Consider the following 21215-nt stretch of genomic DNA (forward strand, 5'->3'; position numbering starts at 1 on the left):
GTCTTGGTACATTGACAGCTGAGCTGACTGCCACCTTCCCATCCCATCCCTGTGCAAATCATCCCTCGCCTGCTCAAAGATGATTTGACACTTCCATAAGCCCCCCTAATGATCAGAGAGAATCCGTGAAGGTTTAGACAGAGGGGTACAGCCTACAACCTGCCAACCTGTCTTTGAGCCAATCTGCCTGACGTGTATGCTGACCCGTGTGAAAGTTGTAAAATCCATTTTATGGCACTGTACTTTTTTTCCTATAGCTCTGCCATATGTTAGTGGAAATCTTGCATTCTTCTCGCCTGTGCAGGCTTTCAGTAACTGCAGCATAGGAAACCACACCTAAAATAAAAGGGAAATGCTACATTCAAGTAGGAATGCTGCTGGCTTTGCTTAAGCCAAGACAAGGATCTGTTCAGAGTTGATTTGAACAGGTTTGGATAGCAATCAATTATCTGCATGTCTGAAGTTTTCAGAGGGGAATTTTCACTGGATGCGGACTTGGTCTCAGCAGTTGTTTAAAAAAAATCCTCTTAATTTAAGGCCCTTTAGCTCTTTAACATTCCTTTCTTGGTTGTTGAGGTTTCAGGTATGGATAGGCACTGAGCACAATACACCTTGTAATTATACACCTGTGATAACTCGGTGGCATTTTATTAAAGCATTTGCATGGGTTAATTGGAAGGGAAATAACTAGGTAAGATGATCACATGAGGAGAGAAAAGGTCTGTCTACAGTTTGCCTGCTCCACAGTAATGCTGGACTGGTCTCGGGAAGGCTAAATTCGGACCTTAGCTTGTGGAGGAAAAACTTGTGGGAGGATGAACTACCCAGCAACGTATTGGTTTGAGCATTGGCCTGCTAAATGCAGGGTTGTGAGTTCAATTCTTGAAGGGGCCGTTTAGGGATCTGGGGTAAATCGGTCAGGGATGGTACTTGGTCCTCCCGTGAGGGCAGAGGACTGGACTCGACCTCTCAAGGTCCTTTCTAGCTCTATGAGATAGGATATGTATTTCTCTTTCTTTCCTCTCTTCTGCCACACGGAGCAACCCATTATTGTTGGTACTGCTGGACACCTTACCAGAGGGCAAGAGAGAGATACTGGCTGGGAAAGGGGATGATCATCTTCATTTCTCTCCTTCAAATAGGTTCAAGCTGTCATTCCTCGCTTTCAAAAATGAACACAGTTTTGATTCTTGGCCTCTTCGAACCTCATCTAAAAGCCTTGTGTTTTATTTCTCTCTCCTCACAGCCCATCCATGAGCTCAGATTTCCAGCATTACAGTTTCAGGATGCCGAATATTGGGTTCCAGAACCTGCCTCTCAATATATACATTGTGGTTTTCGGCACTGCCATATTCGTCTTCATTCTTAGTTTACTCTTCTGTTGCTACTTGATCAGGTAAAGAACTACCATTAACTATTTTCTGAAGCCAGCTGAAATCTGTTTGGTCCCAGTCCTGTGATGTGCCAAAACGTTTTCTGTGCACCATTCAGGCCCAGAGAGTACTAGCAAGCATCTCCCTGAAAGCACTTGGACCCTTTTCAGAAAAAAGAAAACTGTTTTTTCCCCTCCACAGATATGGTAAAATTTTCCATAGGTGCAGAAAGATATGTTAGATTTAATGCATCCATTGTTGATTTACTTTGCAGGTATTCCTTTAGGGCTGCCTTCCCGTCTGGTACTGCAAGCAGTGTTGTCTGTCATGGGATATCAGCCATGAAATTATTTTAATCCTCCATTTTTGTAGTAGAATCATTTGCTCAGTGGCCTAGTATTAAACCCACACATTCATGTCAATTCAATCCATACAGAGCACATGTAATAAGTACCTAATTTGATCCAGGCACATTTCTAGACTTGACTGTAAAGGAAAGCAATTACATCATGCGGCTTTTAAAGTGGATTATTTGTTATTTAAATGTGCATGAAAAGTATGATTTCTTGGTGTCAGTGTTTTCTGCTTGCTGCTTACAATATTTCGAGACATCTCTCTTTAATGAATAACTCATGTACTGCGTGCTTAAGCAATGTTTGATATCTGCCCCATTTGCTTTTGTACACAAATTGCACATTCAACAGCACAGTTTAGAGATTAATGATGCAGAGTTGACTTGTTAATCTGAACAACAATGAGTACAGTCCGTAAAGATCATTCTGGTAGTGGGAAGTTTGAATATTAACTGTGGGACAAAACTGTTTCTCCAAGATTAAACTGGAAACGTAACCAAATAAATAAATAAATATACAAGAGAGAAGAGAGGGGAAAAATATAAATGATTCAAGGCCGTGTCTGCTTCTCCTCAGGGCTCAGAACAAAGGATCTCTTTGTGCCGATTTCAGTTTATTGGCAGTAGTTGCACCTCACCCCACACACACCCTGGGTACCTTACAGAACTGCTGCTGAAAACCTGCAAATTGCTCGGCTATTCTGCCTGTTATCTTTCTCTATTTTTGTCTCGTGAATGTCTCTTTCATTTATGAGCACGCTCCTTTCTCTTTGGCTTTTTGGGCAGAGCCTTTGTCTCCTCTTCAACATCCCAGGTGCCACTGTATGCCATCTCCCAAGCTGATACTGAAAATGGCTGTTTCACAAGTGCACACAAAATCACCAGGGTCGAATGCCCATTGCTGGATTCCTTGTTCCAACAGGCATGAAGCGCTTGCTGCTGCTCTGAACACTGGACCCATTGACCCTGTTTACATTGGCAGCATTGCTGTTAGGTTGGGGGCACGGGGGCTGCAGTGTTTAACACCTAAAAGTTGAGCACAGCAGTTTTAGTAGCAGTTTCATGGGTCGTAAAACCAGAGTTCAAGCACTCAGTCATGTCTGCTTTGCTGCAGACAATAGCTTTGAAGCTGCAAATATACAAAGCCTGATAAAATTTTCAGATGACTCGAAGGTGGCCAAAGTGATAAGTAGTAACAAGGACGGGCAGTCGTACAAGGTGCGTCAACACAGCACCCAAAACACGAAATAAGATACACAATTTGTGCTATGCAAATTGCGTAGCTTATTTCGAGTCTATTTCTAAATAGCTTATTTTGTCATTTGACGCACTCTACACAGCGCTAAACTTCAAAATACAGTGCTATTTCAAGCCATTCCTTACTCCTCGTAGGTTGAGGTTTACAGGGATGGCGAAATAGCGCATCCGCTATATTTTGAAATAGTGGACATGTTCAAAAGACACAAGGTAGCTATTTCAGGATACCTCTGGTATCCCAAAATAACTTAGACATAGCCACAGAGTAATCCTGACTGGCCCATCTTACCAAGCACACAAATTTTAACAAATCCAAATGCAAAGCTGAATCTCCAGGAACAAGGAATGTTGGCCACACCAATAGATCAGGGAATTTTGTCCTGGAAAGCAGTGACTCAGAAAAGGATTCAGGGGTCATGGTGGAAGAGTAACTCAACATGAGTTCCCGGTGCTGTACTGTAGCAAGAAAGGCTAATGCAGCCCTTAGCGGTGTTATACCAGGGAACAGGAAGGTGACTTGTGTACGGCACTGGTAGGACTGTAATATTGAATCCAGTTTTGGTGTTTGCACTTAAAAAAAAATAATAGAAAAATTGGAGAGGGTGCAGAAAACATCCACAAAAATTATTTGAGCTGGAGAACATGCCTTAAAATGAGACACTTAGAGTTCTATCTGTTTAACTTGTCCAAAAGACAACTGAGACGTGGCTGGGTTACAGCTTATAAGTACCTTCACAGGGAGGAAATGAGGTACTAAATCTGGCAGAGAAAGACCTTACAAGAACCAGTATCTGTCAACTGAAGCTAGACAAAAGTTGTGCCTAACTTCGCACAGAGTTTAACAGAGAGGGTGATGAACCACTTGAAAAAATTATCAATGCAAGTGGTGGATTCTCAGACTCTAGAGTTTTCAAATCAAGGCAGGATGCCTTTTTGGAAGAAATGCTCCAGCCAGACCCAAGTTACCGGACTCAGTATAAAAGCAACTGAATTAAATTGTCAAATTAGATGATTTGCTGGCCTCTTCTAGCCTCCCTCTCTCATCTAGCCATAATCAGCAGTTCCACTTGTTGTTTGCAGGAAAAGCATGAACCCAAGAAACTTTTTTCATGGGAGCAACTGTTAATCCAGGCCTCATATGAGTTTGGTTTGCAGCCATGTAAATTGCCACACAATTTTCCTCCTGATTTGCTGCATAATTGTGCTTCAGAGCTTGAATTTTTGAAGTTAAATGAGCTCTCCAGCTGTAATGTTTGTAAAGAGAGCCTTCAGACCATGAGGTGAGCATAGAGACCTGCATCTGCAGAGAGTATGAGACTGTAGCGCCAGGTAGAAGTGGGCATGGTCTCTTCGTCCCAAAAGCGTTTTGACTCTAAGGTGTAATTCTTTACATGTCAGCATAAGTTAGTGTTCCTCTGCCGACCAGTTCAGTAGAAATAGGCAGATGTGCTTATGTGTCCTTAATGGATGCAGTTGGGGAATTAGTTGCTGCCAAGATTTGTGTGGATAGAGAATGAGGAATTCAAATGCTCCTTGTTCAAAAGCTTGAACTGACTCTTGCTTGTCAAAAACAAACTCTCGTCCCGCACCATTTTTGGGGGCCAAAATCTCCAGTAATTCCCTACCCGGCTGCCAAAGCCACCACCTTTTCCCTGGCAACTTCTGCAATGAACTCTCCCGTTGGCATAGAGTGTCCACACCCAAAGTGCAACAACGATGTGCTTTTCGTCTAGGCCTGCCTGTGCTTTCAGGAGACAGGTTTTGTTCCTCCATTCTGAAACTTCGTAATACAGGTTGAACCTCTGTGGTCCAGCATGATTTTAGTTAGCCAGGTATCCACCTATCATGGATGTGACCAAGTTTCCCACGGTGTCAAAGTTTGTTTACAGCCACTAGCTTTGGCTATCAGAGATCTATGATGTTGTTTAGCTCTAATTTACCCTGAATGTCTTCAAGAGCCCAGTAAGCAGTGGAAGTGTTGACAGTGCTGCTAGACACCACCGACCTACCGTGGCCCGACAAATTCAGCAGGTGCTGAAGGTGTTGGACAAGAGAGGTTCAACCTGCATGCTTAGTGGGAACCAAGAGTTTTGTACTCCATAGTAACATTGGCTCTAAACTGAAATATATTAAGTTTTATATATGAAATCTGTCCTGAAAAAAAGGGCAGGAAGGCAGAAGGGCTGAAATAAAATTATATGTTCTTCTACTCCTAAAAGGCATGCAAATGTGGAACATTTAATTCCACACTTTAAAGTAATGCTGCCTGTTATGTTGGTGTTTGAATGCATTCTGCCTTGAGTCTTTTAAAAAAGGAAAAGAAATCTTGCAAAGGTAGCTGCTGATGGCTTTTTTCCCCTCTGCTTTCACTTTGGGGAAATTTAATGTGACATCACTGTTGCAGGCAGTCCGATAAAGCCCAGACTCAGAGGGATACAAACACCAATGTGTTCCTTTAAATATTCTCAGGGTTGTTTATGCTCATTTAAAGTAAATGCTAGGTTTGTAGATAATCAAGCTTTCGTACAACTTCTACTATGTTGATTTTTATGATTGCCACCTTTAGCTGAAACATTTCAAATTACATACGGGTATGTGGGCCACTTCTTTCCCAAGAGACTGTTTTAAAAGCATTGTTTATTCACTTTTGCCCTTCAATTTTAAACTTGCTTAGATTAAACCAGTCATCCCATGTCAGTTTTGGAAAGCTAAAGATGCAGTATCTCTCTGTTAGAATTACCATGCTAATACGTTGCCATTGCACTGAGTTTGGGCTCCTTGCACAATGATCCTCTTCTGTTCATGCTTGCCAATTGAAATAAGCATTTGTCTTCTCCTACAACCATATTTTCAGCCCATGGAAATTATGCAGTCATCTTGAATATAATGGGGACTTTATATTGCATGGGTGGGGCTTTTTTTTTTTTTTTTTAAATTTGTTCTTACTTGTGGATTTCTCATCAAGCCCAAAGGAACAGAACCAGATGTGAAGGAGGCGTTGTATTTGGTTTTTGGATCTATGGAGAATTGCATTTTTTGGAGTGAATACCATAAATTGTTTTGAGTAGCTCTCCCAGAAGTCTAGCAGGCCAATTCTCTGTCATATTCCACTTTGCAGTCGGGATGTAAAATCCCGTTTGATTAACTGGTTAAACATGTTGTTTAGCCAGTTAACCAATGAAAGCGGGGAACAGGGGAACCACTCAAGCCTGGCTGGAGTACCCACATCCACCCCTGGGCTGAAGTGCCACCTTCACACCCCCTGCTCTGCAACAGGCAGGGGCTGTATGCTGGGCTGTTGCCCACAGGGACTGCTCGAGTGTCCTGGTCGGAGCAGCCCCTGTCCTCAGTGTGCCCCCCCACACGCAGGACTGGAGCAGCCCCCCGCCTACGGCAGGCAGGGAGCTTCTCCAGACCTCACTGGTTAACCGGTTAAATAGTCACATCTCTACTTTGAATATAATATTTCTGTGTCGTTTATGCACAAAGTACTGACGTGATATCGTCACCAACTATACAGTAATAAGAAAGCTCGGGGGTACTGTACTCACTAGGAAGTAGAAAGCATTGGGCTTTTCAAGCTGAGAATCCTCTCAGTTGCTGATCCGAAGGAACAAAGGGAGGGGCAAATAACCGTAACCAATAGAGACTAATAGCAGCCAATGAGTGATCTTTTTCATAAAGAAGCAACAGAGAAGGGACATTCACCATACTTCCGCTGTGGGCTGTAAATAGTAGATCTATTGAGACACTACAGCCAGAGATACTGCATCCTTAAATGCTACCCTGTTGCAAAATGTGAGATGTTTGAGGCTTTTTGTTCTAGACTGTGCTGCCTGTTTTACAGATTTCTATCTTTGAACTTGGAGAGATTAAGTGTATTAATAAAGGAGGTAAATCGATAAAACGTTGTTTCCTCTGAATTTTGTTACGTTAATAGTTTACTCGCATCATTACTGGAACATATTCTAATAGTACAGCAAGAATTGCGACCGTTCGCAATTACGACCAAAGCTCCCATTGAGCGATCGTAAAGGCGGTCCCCAGGTTACGAACGTGACCCGCGCTTGCGAACTGCACGTTTGCGTGTAACTCAATGGAGTCCGAGTTACGAACAGCTCGAGTTACGGCCAAGTGTTTGGTCTGTAACTCGTTCATAACTTGGAGAGAGGCTGTAGTTGAAATTGAAAGAAACAAAATTATCCAGTGAGATGCACTATTCCCTTTTTAAGGAGTGAAGCCACTGGAGATGGGGGATAAACATTGAAAAGTGGTTCTAAATTTCCTCTGTAATGAGCGATGAATTTTGGAGATTAATATGTCTGCACTGCTTTGCCATGCTAATTGTGAAAAGCACATTTTTGAAGTACGGCATATTTTCTGATCTAAAGGTACCATCAGCCAGAACTCACTCCTGGGTACCAGCTTCCGAAGTCCTCAGGCTCTGAAAGGTCTCTTGACTTTCAAGGGCTTTGGTGCTAGGTTGTTTTAGAGCTTTTATTTAGGAGTGTGGAGGTTGGGCCCTCTTAGTTTTAGTGCCTCGACATTGTGTTGTTGTCTGTTATCCCATAGTTTCGTGCTGGCACATGCTCTGTGCTTGCGCATCAGAGACTTTCCATCCTTTCAGCATGCAATGTTGCGGGGTGCCCGGTTGCAGAGGCTCAGCAGCCGCACGAGAGCGTTGGTGTCTTTTTGTCCAATGCCTCAACGCTTCTCCTGTGTCAGCATAACACATAAGGCATGAGCAGCGTTTTCAGGAGGCAGCTGAGTGGTCCTCGTTCCTCACTGCCACACACCGTCCTCGCTTAGAGTTGGCCTCTAGAAGAGAATTTTGGTTTTGGTCTCTCTAGGCTGTGGAACTCCTGTTCCCAAAGTTTTTTGCTTCCTTGGGTATCTCCCTTGGGATAGCCAGTTTTATCCTGGCTCTTCTTATTGGCCTCATCCTCTAGTCCAGGGGTGGGGAACCTATGGCCCAGGGGCTGCATCTAGCTCCCGAGACTCAGGGCAACCTCCAGCACTGGGGAGCTCGTACTCCTGTCCTGTGGGCCTCCCCTCCTGCCCAGATCCTGCTCTCAAGCCTGCTTCCTGGCAGCCCCTGCCCACACACTGATCATCTCATTTTTGGCCCCATCTCAGGGTACGTCTAGACTACAGGCTTTTGTCGACAGATACTGTCGACAAAGCTTCTGTCGACAAAGAGCGTCTAGACTACATTGAGTTCTGTCGACAAAGCAAGCTGCTTTGTCGACAAAACCCTGTAGTCTAGACACAACCCTACAGGCAATAACACCTTCTGTCGACAGAACTCCGTCGACAGAAGGCGTTATGCCTCGTAAAATGAGGTTTACCAGCGTCGACAGAACTCAGTGGTAGTGTAGACGCAGGTATGGTTTTGTCGACAAAAGTCTGTAGTCTAGACACACCCTCAGAGTGTACGGGGAGGCCACAAAATCTACTAGCCTGGGCCTCCCTAGGCTCTGATATGTGCAGGGAATGTGTGTGGGGGCAGTGGTTTTGCTTTGCCAGCGGCTCCCAACATGCGAGAGGTTCCCCACCCCTGCTGTAGTCAATCTGTGATGCATGTGGTTGGCATTGGCCTTCTAATTACAGTTTTATTCTGACACTGAGTGAGACTCCTACTGGACAGTATCTTGAGAGAAGAGAAAATTATGGCCCTATAATTCAGTTTCTCTGTTGGTAGCCTTCCAATCGGGATGAGTTGGAGAGGTTTGCCTCTTGAATTTTTTTATATTTTTTTCCATGGGAAGCATTGCTGCTTCTACTCCCTAAATTGAAAGGAACATGACACGGGTAGTGCTTTCAGCTCAGGGACTGGTGCTTGTCAGCTTGATTCATGTCATACTGCTGCCCTTGGGGACCAAAAAGCCTCTAAGAGTCTGGGGCGCTCCATCAGTTGGAATGCTACGGGGCTGAAATCCAGGAATGAGAGTCCCATTGGTAAAGCCATGCACTGATACACAATTTGTATCTGTAGCCGCAAAAATGAGCCGGGGATATCTGCATCCCTATCCACAGATGCAGATACCTGCAGATATCTATGGATTTTCAGGGCGCTACCCATTGGAAAGTCTGCAGAGAAGCAGAATTACAAGCCAGTAAATTACACATTTTCGGTGTTGGAGAGTGTTGCGGATGACCTGGCTCAGAACAGTTATTTTTCTCTGTCCTTTTGTGTATGCACATTCAGAATATGTTTTAGAAGTCCTTGGCCAGTACTTTAACACCAATAGCTTTCCTTTTTGGTTTTATGAATGATTTACCAAAGCTCAAGCTTAAAACCGGAAGCTGTTTTTGATTTCATAAGCAGAGTATCTGACATTCGGTAGAGGGTTTTGTATCTTGAAATGAGCTGTATAAACACGGCTGCTGCTGTTCAGGCTGGCAGAAATATTTTTAATAAATCTTTAAATTAGAAATCATGCATGTAATACAGCCTAGAGCAGACCTAGTGCCGTCGCTGAATAGACGGGTTTGTGATGCAGAGCATCATCCAGATCAGCACATCTGTAAAACGAACAGTCTAGGAAATGTGTTGCTTTTTCCTCCCACCCCCAAGTCCCTGCTTAGGCGTTTTAAGCCAAGCCTGCCATTGGAGTTTTCCAAAAACAGGTCTATAGCTTGTGAAACTAAAATGAATATTCAATATTTATTAGTATGTGGATTGTAACTTTTTGTAACCACAATGGAGCAATGAATTGTAGATTCTAAATTAAGGCCCTGATGGGTTTTGATGAAATTTTTGTTTCACTCGTTTTTGTTGCTGCAAAGGGAATGGGACACTTCCATCGGTGACTTTTTTTTTTTTTTTAAAGCCTTTTGTTCTCACTTTGTCTATCCCCGTTGTTCCCATTTGGAGTTCCTTGCTATTCAGAAGCTTTCTAACCACTCCATCTCCACCTCTTCCTTACTGCTCAAAAATGAAACTACAAGTTGAACCTCTCTAATCCAGCACACTCTGGTCCGTCACCCCGCGTGATGTTAGTTAGCCGCATGTTCATTTATCATGGGCGTGGCCAAGTTTCCTGCAGTCCCATAAAGTTTGTTTAGAGCCACCACTCCTGGCACTCTGTGTTCTGTGCCGTGATTTAGCTCTAATTTACCCCTAAATGTCTAAGAGCCCAGTGAGCTGTGGAAGGGTTGGTAATGCTCCTAGACAATATTGACCACCCCATGGGTTGGCACATTTTCTGCTTCTGCACCCATCAGGTCCTGAGAGTGCTGAACTAGAGAGGTTCAACCTGTGTACAGAAAACAAAAGTTGTACTTGGCTAGCAATTTGAGAGCCTGAGAACTAAGGATAACTTACATTTATGCCTCCAAGTGTATAAAAGGTGAGTAATGGGCCTGATTCTGATCTCACTTGAAATTGATTTTACTCCAGTGTAATTGTGTGGATTCCAGAGGAGTAACTCCTCCTATACACCAACGTAAGTGAGATTGGGGACATGTCCTATAAGGAGCTCATACGATTATGACTCCACTGTTAAATATAACACAAGTTGATAGTTGTCAGGTAACCACAATCGTTTGGTCTTCTGCTGAATTAAGTACATGAAAATAAATTCCCAGATTAAAGTTTCAATTTTGTGTAATTTATAGCTGTAATTTTATCTTTGGCAACTAAATTGCTTCATTATCCCTTCACTGTAGTTGAAAGCTACAAACTCTCACACCAGGTGTAAATCATTCTCTTATTTACTTGCCTCTTAAGAAGGGATATTTAACTTTTTTGCTTTTTAATTAGTTGAATGACTTATCTTGAATGTTTCTCTCCAAGACCTTGGATATCAGGAAACTACTTTCAAACAATATTATATGTCAAAAGCATAGCAAACAATTGGCATTTGGACATTAATGACTTAATAGCACCACTAGGTTTAAATGGTAAATATTTAAAAGGGGAAATTCTCTTTTCATTCTCTCCACTCCCCACATTTAAAGTACAAACAGAGCTGCCTTTCTCCTTAGGGTCCCCTGGCATTGAGTCCTGAGCATTCTACATGTCCCCATCACGCACAAAAAGATGCAGTGTCCATGCGACCCAGCATATGAATTTTAGTGGGAGAAGTGATGGGGCAGAGGTGAGGAAAATGGACATGTATTTTAGCTCTCAGTCTTATCAATAACTTCTGCAAGTTAAGAGTTTGGTGCATTTAGCAACACAGATAATGCTTTTGCAGCAAATTATATAGTTCATAAAAGGTACATTGTAGAAGGAAATCAGCAATCGAATAGAGAAATATATTTGGAGAGAGATAAAAGCTCTTAAACTCACTGAGAACTGGATACTGCATCATTGAGTCTGTCTCTATTTTTCAAAGCAAAAAAAGTTATTAAATATCGGGAAAATGCAAGGTTTTTTCCCTCTGGATTTCATGCTAATCCTGATATTTTAGCCTATTTTGTTCATATTTTCCTTGTTTTTTTTGTTTTTGTTTTTTACTTCTAGGCTCAGACATCAGGCACACAAAGAGCTTTATGCCTACAAACAGGTGAGATGAAAAAATTTGTAAACTACTTTTTTTTTTCTCCCTCTCTTCTTGCAGATAACTGAGTAAGGACCATTAATTTCTTGTGATGGTCACCATTTTAGGTTTCCACTGAGCTGTTCCAGAGTTTGATGTCTTGCCGTTTTTGGCCTACCTCTGCAAGTACTTAAGTATGTGCTTAACTTTACTGACATGAGTAGTTCCATTGAGGTCAGTGGGAATATGCACATGTTTAAAGTTACACGCATACATGTGAGTTGCAGAATCTAGGCCTTACTCTATATCATGCATGTTGTCAGTTGTTCCCTTGCAATAGTCTAGGATTTGTATGTTTTGTGTTATTCCCTATTTATCAGACACTTTCTCTGAAGCTAGATAACAAAAGGGAAAAATACAAGACTTTCTGCCTCCCTCGCAAACATCCAGACCTTTCCCAGATGGCAATTAATGTCATCTGTTGAAACCCTGTATTTGATTGGATTTTTCACAGGTGAAAGGAGGAGTTGCCAATTAAGTTACTTCATTTCTGTGCCTGGAGCTTGCAATGAGTGGAGGGGAGAGGAAAATTGGTGTGTACTTTCCCTGGTATGGTTCTAGCCTGTCCTGATTGAAGTCAAATAGGACTTTTGCTATTGCCTTGAATGGTAATAAATGTGCCCCAGCAAACATGGCTCGTAGTTCTTCTATGTTTACAATAAGTAGTAATATACCCCTCCTACAGCACAAAAAGAAAAATGCTGTCCTAGTGGATCTAAATTCAGTTCCCATGAACTGTATCTTGATGGGTTAGGTTACACTAACGGGGGGGAGGGGGGATTAAAGCAGTGTTCCGAGTTTGGAATAGTGGGATTTCTCTGCAGGGAACGTTTCCAAGTTTTCTTGGCAGCTCCTACTACTTCTTCCACTTGCCCCCCGTGACACACATCCGTGTCTGCTTCCAAAGAAACCACACGAGCGGTAGGATCATTGTAAACACTCTGCTTTCTTTGGGGGGAGGAATAGCTCAGTGATTTGAGCATTGGCCTGCTAAACCTAGGGTTGTGAGTTCAATCCTTGCAGAGGCCATTTAGGGGAAAAAATTCATCAGGGATGGTACTTGGTCCTGCTGAGAAGGCAGGGGACTGGACTCAATGACCTTTCAAGGTCCCTTCCAGTTCTAGGAGATAGGCAATCTCCATTATTATTATTTCTTTAGTGCCATGCCATGGATATGGTTGGTCCCAGGGTTTGAGACACAGGTTGGGCGAGGTAATATCTTTCGTTGGACCAGTTTCTGTTGATGGGAGAGTGTTTCACAAAGCTCTTGGTCAGGTCTGAAAAAAGTAACCAGGGTGTCCCAGTTAATGGTGAGGTCAGGCAGATTGTTTAGCTCGTGTTCAGGGAGGTGGAGGAATCTCCATCTCTAGAGGTGTTTAAGTCTCGGCTTGACAAAGCCCTGGATGGGTTGATTGAGTTGGGATTGGTCCTGCCTAGAGCAGGGGGCTGGACTTGATGACCTCCTGAGGTCTCTTCCAGCCCTAGGATTCTGTGATAAGACCCAAGGGTTGTGAGGAGACTCAGCAACTGGACGTGGAGCATGAAGCAAGGGAAGAGACGCAGGGTAAGTTGTGTGCGGGGAGTGGAGGGAGGCAGTGCAAGCAGCAGCTCTGCCAGGCGGTAAGTCGTTCTAATGCAGCCGGGGGAGGGAGAGCGGCGGCAGCACAGGACGGTACATTAGTGTAGTACAGCCATGGGGGGATGCCAGTGCCAGGTTATAAGTTGCTGCCTGTTGCAGCGGTATGGGAAGTTGCTCTTGCATCTGGGGCTTTTCACCTCACATCTGCATGGCAGTGCAATTCCCACCACTCAATTCTGGTTTCCCTGGCCCACAAGCGACGCTCGACCAGGCACAGCTGCTCTGAGACAGCCCCATGCAACGTCACGTTGCTGCCATGGGAAGCACAGCGGTGGCTGACGAGACATTTTTCACATTCCCAAAATACCTAGTGCGGCATTGCATGTTCCCACAATGCTCAGGACTGAAGGTGGCGCCAGGCATTGTGGGATGCATACCAGCATTGCTTGGCTCTTTTGTCAACAGGGAACTAACAATGCACCCACGATATGTCGACAAAGGGTGGCAGCGTAAACGTGATTTGCCGACTTTCTTTTTGGCGACTTACGAATGTTGTCAGATCTTTCCAGTGTAGACATAGCCTCGGAGACACTAGTTTTATATCTCATCGCAAAAGCTTGTAATTTAGTTTTGCTCTTAAAGCTTATGTATGCATAGGTGTTAATTGCCCGTTTCATTTTACGTTTTTTTTCAATATACGTTGACCCTTTATTATATAACAATCTTTCTCAACCTGTATTTAGTCCTGTCACTCTGGTTATCTTTTCTAAACCCAAAGAAGAGTTCTGTAAAGCGCAAAAGTTTCTCTTCCACCAGCTGAAGTTGGTCCAACCAAAGATATTCCCTCACCCACCTCGTGGCTCAGCTTTCTTTAGTGTTTTAGTTATTTATCTTTCCATTCTGTAGCCTGAGCAAGCATTCTGACGTTAATAACATTACACATTTACAATCCTTTCTTTGATTTCAATCCTACTCGCTGCTCATTTGCCAAATTGGGCACAGAATTGTGAACAAAAACAAGGGGAAAAGGATAAATTGGAAAGAGGAGGAAATAGCTGAATAATGAAGTTTGTCAAACAATATGAGAATGGGGCATATTTGATTTCAGACGGAGTCTCTCTGTGTCTCATTCCCTCTTTTGGATTAGCAGTTGTAAACTGCTCAATAGCTGCCTTTCCTCTCAAATGTGTTCTTGGCAAGTCTTTTGAGAACTGTTTTTACTAGTTTACTATTCGTGTCTGGTTTATTTAGGCTGTTGAGTTTCTGGTATTTGCTTTTTTTTTTTTTTTTTTAAACTTCTAAAACTTTAGCTGTAATTTGCCTACACATGCATTTCAGTGTTCAAACATATTTATGTTGATGAACTGTCTGTAAATCTGTATAAAATTTCCTCCTTCAAAGCTCCAGATTCTTGGGGAAAGCACAGGAGAAACTTAAATCCATCTGTTGTGGAATAAAAGACCCACGGCAGGGCCACAGATGGCCTGAGTAAGTGCCCTGGGCTCCCATTGCAGGGCTAAAAATTTGCTGTGTTGGTATCAGGCTTGGACTGGTTGTAGGGGCATTCAATCCATATCATGAAAGTGGAGGAAATACTGCACAGAAACGTTGTCACCTGTGAATGATTTCAGTAAAGATTAAATAGAAGGGGAAACTATTTACATCAGCATCACTTATTTAAAAGGAAATCTCTGAAGACCCCAATTAATGTAATGAACTAAACAGGCGGAAACGGTAGAAGGCCCAGTCCTAATGCTGTGTGTCTTTGTCTTGCAGGTCATTCTAAAGGAAAAAGTAAAAGAGCTTAATCTGCATGAGGTAAGCAATGTTGCATGGCAATGAGCCATTACTCCTCCTACAGAACAAGGCCTCTTGCTCCCGTTCAGGAGTCAGCTGTTGGTCACATTCCTTTTCTAGAATGATTGTGTCCATTTCTTGCACTCCTGCTTCTAGTCACTAGTGCGGACGTGTGGTTGAGGGAGATGGGCAAAGGAAATAAAGAACAATCAAAAATCTAGAGATAAGGGGGATCAAAATTAAAAGTCTTCTATGTTACAATTAAGGTGTAAATAGGTTAGGAGCAAAAAGAACAATTGATCATTTTTGATCAGTTTTGCAATAGGTGCTCATATTTGCATTTATATCACATCAGAGAGACAGAGTGGGTGAGGTAATATCTTTAATACCACTGTGGAAACTTGAAAGCTTGTCTCTTTCACCAGTGGAAGTTAACACAGAGTAAGATTACCTCACTCATCTTGTCTCGCTAATCTCCTGGGACCAATGCAGAAAACAACCATGTTTTACATCTGGTTGGTACTTAAATTCAGAACACCAGTCACGTTCCCCAAAATGATTATTTAAGCATCTTTGCAAAATTCGGTGTCTGAACTTAAACCCCTGGCACTAACAAAATGGGGTTTTATGCTAGTATTTTAATTGGAGGAGGGAGGGATAGAGTTTGCATCCAAGTTCAACTTGTCCTAAAAGCTTTCTTCACACAACTTGATGCCATGAAGTTACGGCATGATGGGAGGTTGGCGTCTATGATGAATGGCGTGTTGGCTGGTTTTTGGAAAGAACAACGCAGGGCAAGAGGTGAGAGAGAAGCCAGCACAGAGGAGGATAGAAATAAATGAGTGGGAACAGAGAAAGGAGTGGCAGGGGGAAAACATTCCTAAGTGAGTGACGGCCCTAGCACGAGGAGAACCATACATCCCAACATCTCTGATTGCAATCGGTGTCAAACTGTAGACTTATAAGCGGAAAAGGAGTGAATGCCAGGTTGTCTAGGAACAGAAAGGCTGTTTACAGTTGTAAGGAGCTGTTGCCACATCTTGGTTACTTAGTAACCCGGTTTGGATTGTGATGTGGTTGCAGTGTTACAGGACGGTGATCAGAACAGACTAATGAGCATACTTTCACCTCTTGTGCCCACTTAAAAATTAAACACCCGAGTTTCCATTCAGCTTCTGGATGGCCAAAGTCCATCTCCCTAATGCAGTGGTGGTGTTGCACTCAACGCTAGCCAAAAGGTGTGGGACTCTGTAGGGAAGGAAAATCCCATTTAATTGATTAATGGGTTAAATGTAATTTTTAATGGGCTAATCGATTAAAGAGGGGTGCTCCCCCCTCACTGCGGTTGGGTTGGAATGCCCCGCTGCTGGCCACAGGCCAGCTGGAACAGCCGCTGTCCATGGCGAGCCCTGTGGGGCTGAAGCAGTCACCTGCCTATGGCGGGTGGGGAGTTACTCCAGCCACTATCAGTTAACTGGAACCAGTAAGCCTCACCGGTTAACCTTTCGCATCCCTACGCAGCCGCTGTCTGAAAGTACAGACCCCCCCCCCCAGCATGCAACAAGCTCTCTGCTTCTGTTGCCATGAATCAGTAGCAATAGAGGCAGCAAAAGAGTCCAGACCAAAGCAGAGAGGTTGGAGAATTGGGTGACTACAATGGACTGGCCAGCAGAGCCCATGTCCCGCAGCAGCGTGCTGAGGGGTCTGGCAGAAGGACTGCTGCACTCGTGAGCCCCTGGGAGCACAAAATGCACACAGTGACACGCCCCCCAGTCTCTGAACTAGCCTAAATGGAAACAGATGCTATTGTCATGTTTCCTGGAACTTTTTAGAGGTCTGTCAATAAAGCGAGTGGATGGCCGACTCTGAAATACTTCTGTACCACATTATTGGCTTCCTGCATGTGGCAGCTGGATCAGGAATGTTCCTACATTGAGGTTTAGTTTGCGACAGTGAGGGGGATGGGGAGAAGCATTTGGGAAAAGAAGTAATGTATGTGAGATGATAGAAAACTAGATAAAAGAGAGTCAGAGGGGGTCCCTCAAATGTAACAGTAGATAGGTGCTTTCTGACTCAGTCTTGGCAGTGGGTCAGATGGGTACGTTTCTGGTTGGGCAGAGTAATTACTCCATGGGATTTCATTCCATGTTAAAAACACCCAGCTGCCCACGCATTGGTTGCAGAGTATCAGAGGGGTCGCCGTGTTAGTCTGGATCTGCAAAGGCGACAAGGAGTCCTGTGGCACTTTATAGACTAACAGATGTATTGGAGCATAAGCTTTCGTGGGCAAAGACCCACTGACATGCATCTGCCGAAGTGGGTCTTTGCCCACGACAGCTTATGCTCCAATAAATCTGTTAGTCTACAAGGTGCCACAGGACTCCTTGTCGCCTTTGCAGATTAATACAGATTAATACGACATCTCCCGACCCTCACCACCCTGTCCTCTTCATCAGATGTGGAGGTGTATGTTGGAATGGGTTCAAATTGTATTGGGCTCTGGTGTGATTGCTACTGGAATGCTGTGTCCAGTTTTGGTGTGCACAATCGAACAAGTTGGTTGTTAGATTAGAGAAGGCTCCCAGAAAAGCCACGAGAGTGATTAAAGGATTGGAAATCTTGCTTTGTGGTGGAAAAACTGAAGGAGCTGAACCTATTTCATTCAGCAAAGAGAAGGCTACGAGGCTACAAGATGACAATCTGTGAGCACAAATGCAGGGAACAAAAACTTGGTAGCAGGGCTTCTCAGTCTAGCAGGCAGTGGCATAACAAGTGTTGATGTCTGGAAGCGTAAGCTAGGCAAATTGAGACTTGAAAAGAGGTGTAAAGAGTAGATGATCACAGTGGTCCCTTCTGGCTTTAAAATCTATGTGCTTCTAGCCATAGATTGGACTCTAGCTTAAACCTGACACCGGGAAATAACTAGTGATTTCTTTGTCTGGGATTATAGCCTAAGTAAACACGTGTGTTGACTTCTGGGGTCTATATCCTGGTTGACGTTTCTTAAGAAATGAAACTTAAACCACCAGGAAATATCGGTGTGTCAAGTCAAAAGTACGAAGCAGGATGCACTGCCCTTTGGGATGCTCCTGCAAGGGCAAGTGACATCTTCACCTCCACTGCCCTGCTGTGGATGTTGAGCCTCATGCAAGCTGACAATATTAACAAACCAACAAAATCGCTGCTGCCAGCTTTATGCCTTGTAAACAATTCTTCCCATGTAAAACTTACCCTCGAGGGCTCCCAGCTGCCCTAAGGATTAATGCCCCGCAGAGTTTTTTTTTCTTTTGGTTTACACCAGAGTTTGGTGGAGAAATACATGAAACTTGGTTCAGATGTCTATTTTAGTTCTGTTTGAAAGGTTTAAATAAAAAACCTGGCCTGCTGCACAGATGCAGAAAATTTGGGGGGGCGCAAATCTGAGTTAAACTATCATTTGGCAGATGAGTTGATTTGTCTGAGGAAAAAAACCCCAGTTTTTAAGAAATTTTAAGAAAAAATTTTTTACTCTCTGAATCTGGAAAGTCTCATAGAATCCATGGGCTGGAAGAGACCTCAGGAGGTCATCAAGTCTAGCCCCCTGCCCAATGCAGGACCAATCGCAACTAAATCAACCCAGCCAGGGCTTTGTCAAGCCAAGACTTAAAAACCTCTAGAGATGGAGATTCCACCACCTCCCTAGGGAACCCATCCCAGTGCTTCACCACTCTCCTAGGGAAATAGTTTTTCCTAATATCCAACCTGGACCTCCCCCACTGTAACTTGAGACCATTGCTCCTTGTTCTGCCATCTGTCACCACTGAGAACAGCCTCTCTCCGTCCTCTTTGGATGTCTCCTAAGAGGAAAAGCCGACTCGTCCTTAATTACAGTGATGCTCTTGTGGAGCCTCTGAATGTAAATTGCAGGACATCAGGGAGAAGAGAATTCTGAATTGTAGAAGCTGGCAGGGTGCGCTCACCAGCATGAATCTGACACCACTGCCTTGGGCAGGCCAAAGGAACAACCAGTTACGCAGATGAACTGAAGCAGGACTTGCCAGCAGCTATTTTAAATGAAGAAGTGGTTTATGTATGAAACAAACTCCTATGCCTGGGCAAACTGGCGTGCGGAAGGAATATCCCCCAGGATTGTCTTCGAGATTTGCTGGACGGTCTAAAAAATATTCCCCCACCCCTTCCCAGAAACACCATTTTCTCATCTCTCTTGCTGTTTAGACGTGCAGTAGTAAGCATGAGTCTACTTTATGCAGCAGGCACTTTTAGGCAGGTTTTTACCCCACTTAAAGGCAGGCCTTTTTCCTTGCTCTTTTTCTATGGTCATGCCAGTGGGGGAGGTAGAGCAGCCAGCTCTTCTAAGTGGCATCCTCCATACAATTTGACTTTGCATGGATCATGCCACACCATTTCCAAAAGTACAGGAATACCTAGTGTTTTGGGGGCCTTAACCAGCATGCACCCTTCACTCCATGTGCCCTGCCACTGTGAATTGTTCACGGTGCGCGGTGGGACTGCTTAGTTGCAGGAGGATCTGAGATGCACTTGAGACCATGCCTGGAATAATAATACTCAATTTACACACGGTGCCTCTAGTCTGTAGGACTTACGGCCCTGATGCATGGTTCACTGCCAGGAATCTCTTTACCAGGAAGCTATAGAGGAGCTGAATAAAGTTCAGAGAAGAGCAGCAGAAATAATTACGGGGCTTCAGCACCATGGCTTAGGAAGGAAGAGGCACAGAGCTCAAGTGTTTCTTTCCCTGTATTTCAGAAAAATCTGAAAAGAAACGTCCTGAAAAGCTTCTGGAGAGTGGAGTCGCTGCTCGTGATAGGTAGCAGGCATGCACGAGGGAAATGATTCTGTAGAGCCCTTTGATTCCTGGCAGAGTCAAGATTAGAATTTTCTGTAGTGCTGCTTCGCAAGCACAGTGTGTGCTCGCAGTACTGGAGGGGGGGAAAAACAGTCTGGATAGAAATCTGGGGCCCTATCCTGAGGGCTTGACTTGGGCAAACCTCCACGGAAGTCTGTGAGAGTTTGTCTGAGCCGCTGCAGGACGCATCTGATCTGCATGGAGAACTTGAGACCGATGACTGGATATAATCAATTGATCCTGCTGCCTTTGAAACGGCAAGGGCAGTCAAGAGCTCCTTGTGTTTCTGCAGCCCTTGCCCTTTCAGTGTGCTGCCCTGGGACAGACTGTCCCTTTGCTAAGCCTTTTGGGAGCGGGGCCATAGCTTTCGGTTATATGAGAACAGTATTAAAATGCAGCACAACCCATTACAGAGCCCTGCATCGCAAATACCAACAGTGCAGCCCCAGGAAAATATCACTTCAGTGAAGAATCAGAGGCCAAAGGAATTGGGAGCATGAAAAATTGGTTAGACGGAACCTGTGATTCCGACTAAAAAAATCAGAATGTGTTCCTCCTACAAGCGCTTCAGATAAGGATCTTCAGCCAACTTTCACCAGCTTCAGTCAACTCCAGTTTGACTTGTATTTCAAGAGATGTAACATTCTGTTTGCTTGTGTTTTCTGCATAAGCATCAGGGCTGGGAAAGGCAGGAGGTGATCATTGTAGATACTGCTTCTGTAGCTTTTTACATAGGCAAAACCCTGTGCAGGCTTTCACCACCCTTTCTAGCGCTCTGTGATGGAGAGGAGAATTATCCCTGTTCTGCAGGTGGGGAAACTTGGGCAGAGAGGTTAAGTGAGTTGCCCAAGGTGACCAAGTTGACAGAGTCAGGATTAGAATTTAGGAGTTACTGGCTCCAAGCGTTATGCTTCTAGACCATGGGCCTTTTGAGTTTGTACTCTAAGTTTTTCTCTTTTACAAGACATTTCTGCATTAGCCTCATGAAAGCAAATAACTCAGAAGGCCCACACCTGCCCTGGGCCACCTGCCATGTTAGCTGATCTAGATATGACTGGTTGGCCATTTTGGATGAATGGGGTCAGACTGCATCCATATCAAACTTAGGGTATAGGCTAGGAGAAAATTTTCTTTCTCCTAGCCATGACCTCATTCCTAATTTTTCATATGGTAAAGATCTAGCCTACAGTGTTATTTCTAAACTTGGGCTAAACCCTGGCCTGCCTGTTTTAAACCTGGTCTGGGCTGACGTGGGTTTGAATCTGGTTTCTAACTAGCTCAGTCTGCTGTAGAAAAGAATAACCCTCTCGTTGGCAAAGCATGGGTATTTGCCATTGGCGTGCAGTCTCCTTGTAGAGCACTGCTGAGAGAGAGGAACACGGAATAACCGATAACAAAGGAAATCAGACTGGGTTTTCCCTTAGTGGAAATGGGTCAATGTGGA

The 21215-nt window shown here is 44.0% G+C and overlaps 1 protein-coding gene across 4 annotated transcripts in view; it reads left to right on the top strand.

The window, feature by feature from the left end:
* The window catches only part of RNF24 (ring finger protein 24), a 75682-nt gene that overhangs the window by 41269 nt on the left and 13198 nt on the right, over positions 1 to 21215 (top strand). For all 4 annotated transcript variants that reach the window (XM_075930981.1, XM_006139209.4, XM_006139207.4 and 1 more), the window contains exons 2-4: positions 1247 to 1396; positions 11453 to 11495; positions 14884 to 14925. In XM_075930981.1, the coding sequence (XP_075787096.1) occupies positions 1254 to 1396; positions 11453 to 11495; positions 14884 to 14925 (228 nt within the window). In that variant the 5' untranslated portion in view covers positions 1247 to 1253. The remainder of the gene's footprint in view (positions 1 to 1246; positions 1397 to 11452; positions 11496 to 14883; positions 14926 to 21215) is intronic.

The sequence above is a fragment of the Pelodiscus sinensis genome, chromosome 5 (genome assembly GCF_049634645.1).
Source record: "Pelodiscus sinensis isolate JC-2024 chromosome 5, ASM4963464v1, whole genome shotgun sequence".
In the NCBI taxonomy this organism is placed as follows: Eukaryota; Metazoa; Chordata; order Testudines; family Trionychidae; genus Pelodiscus; species Pelodiscus sinensis.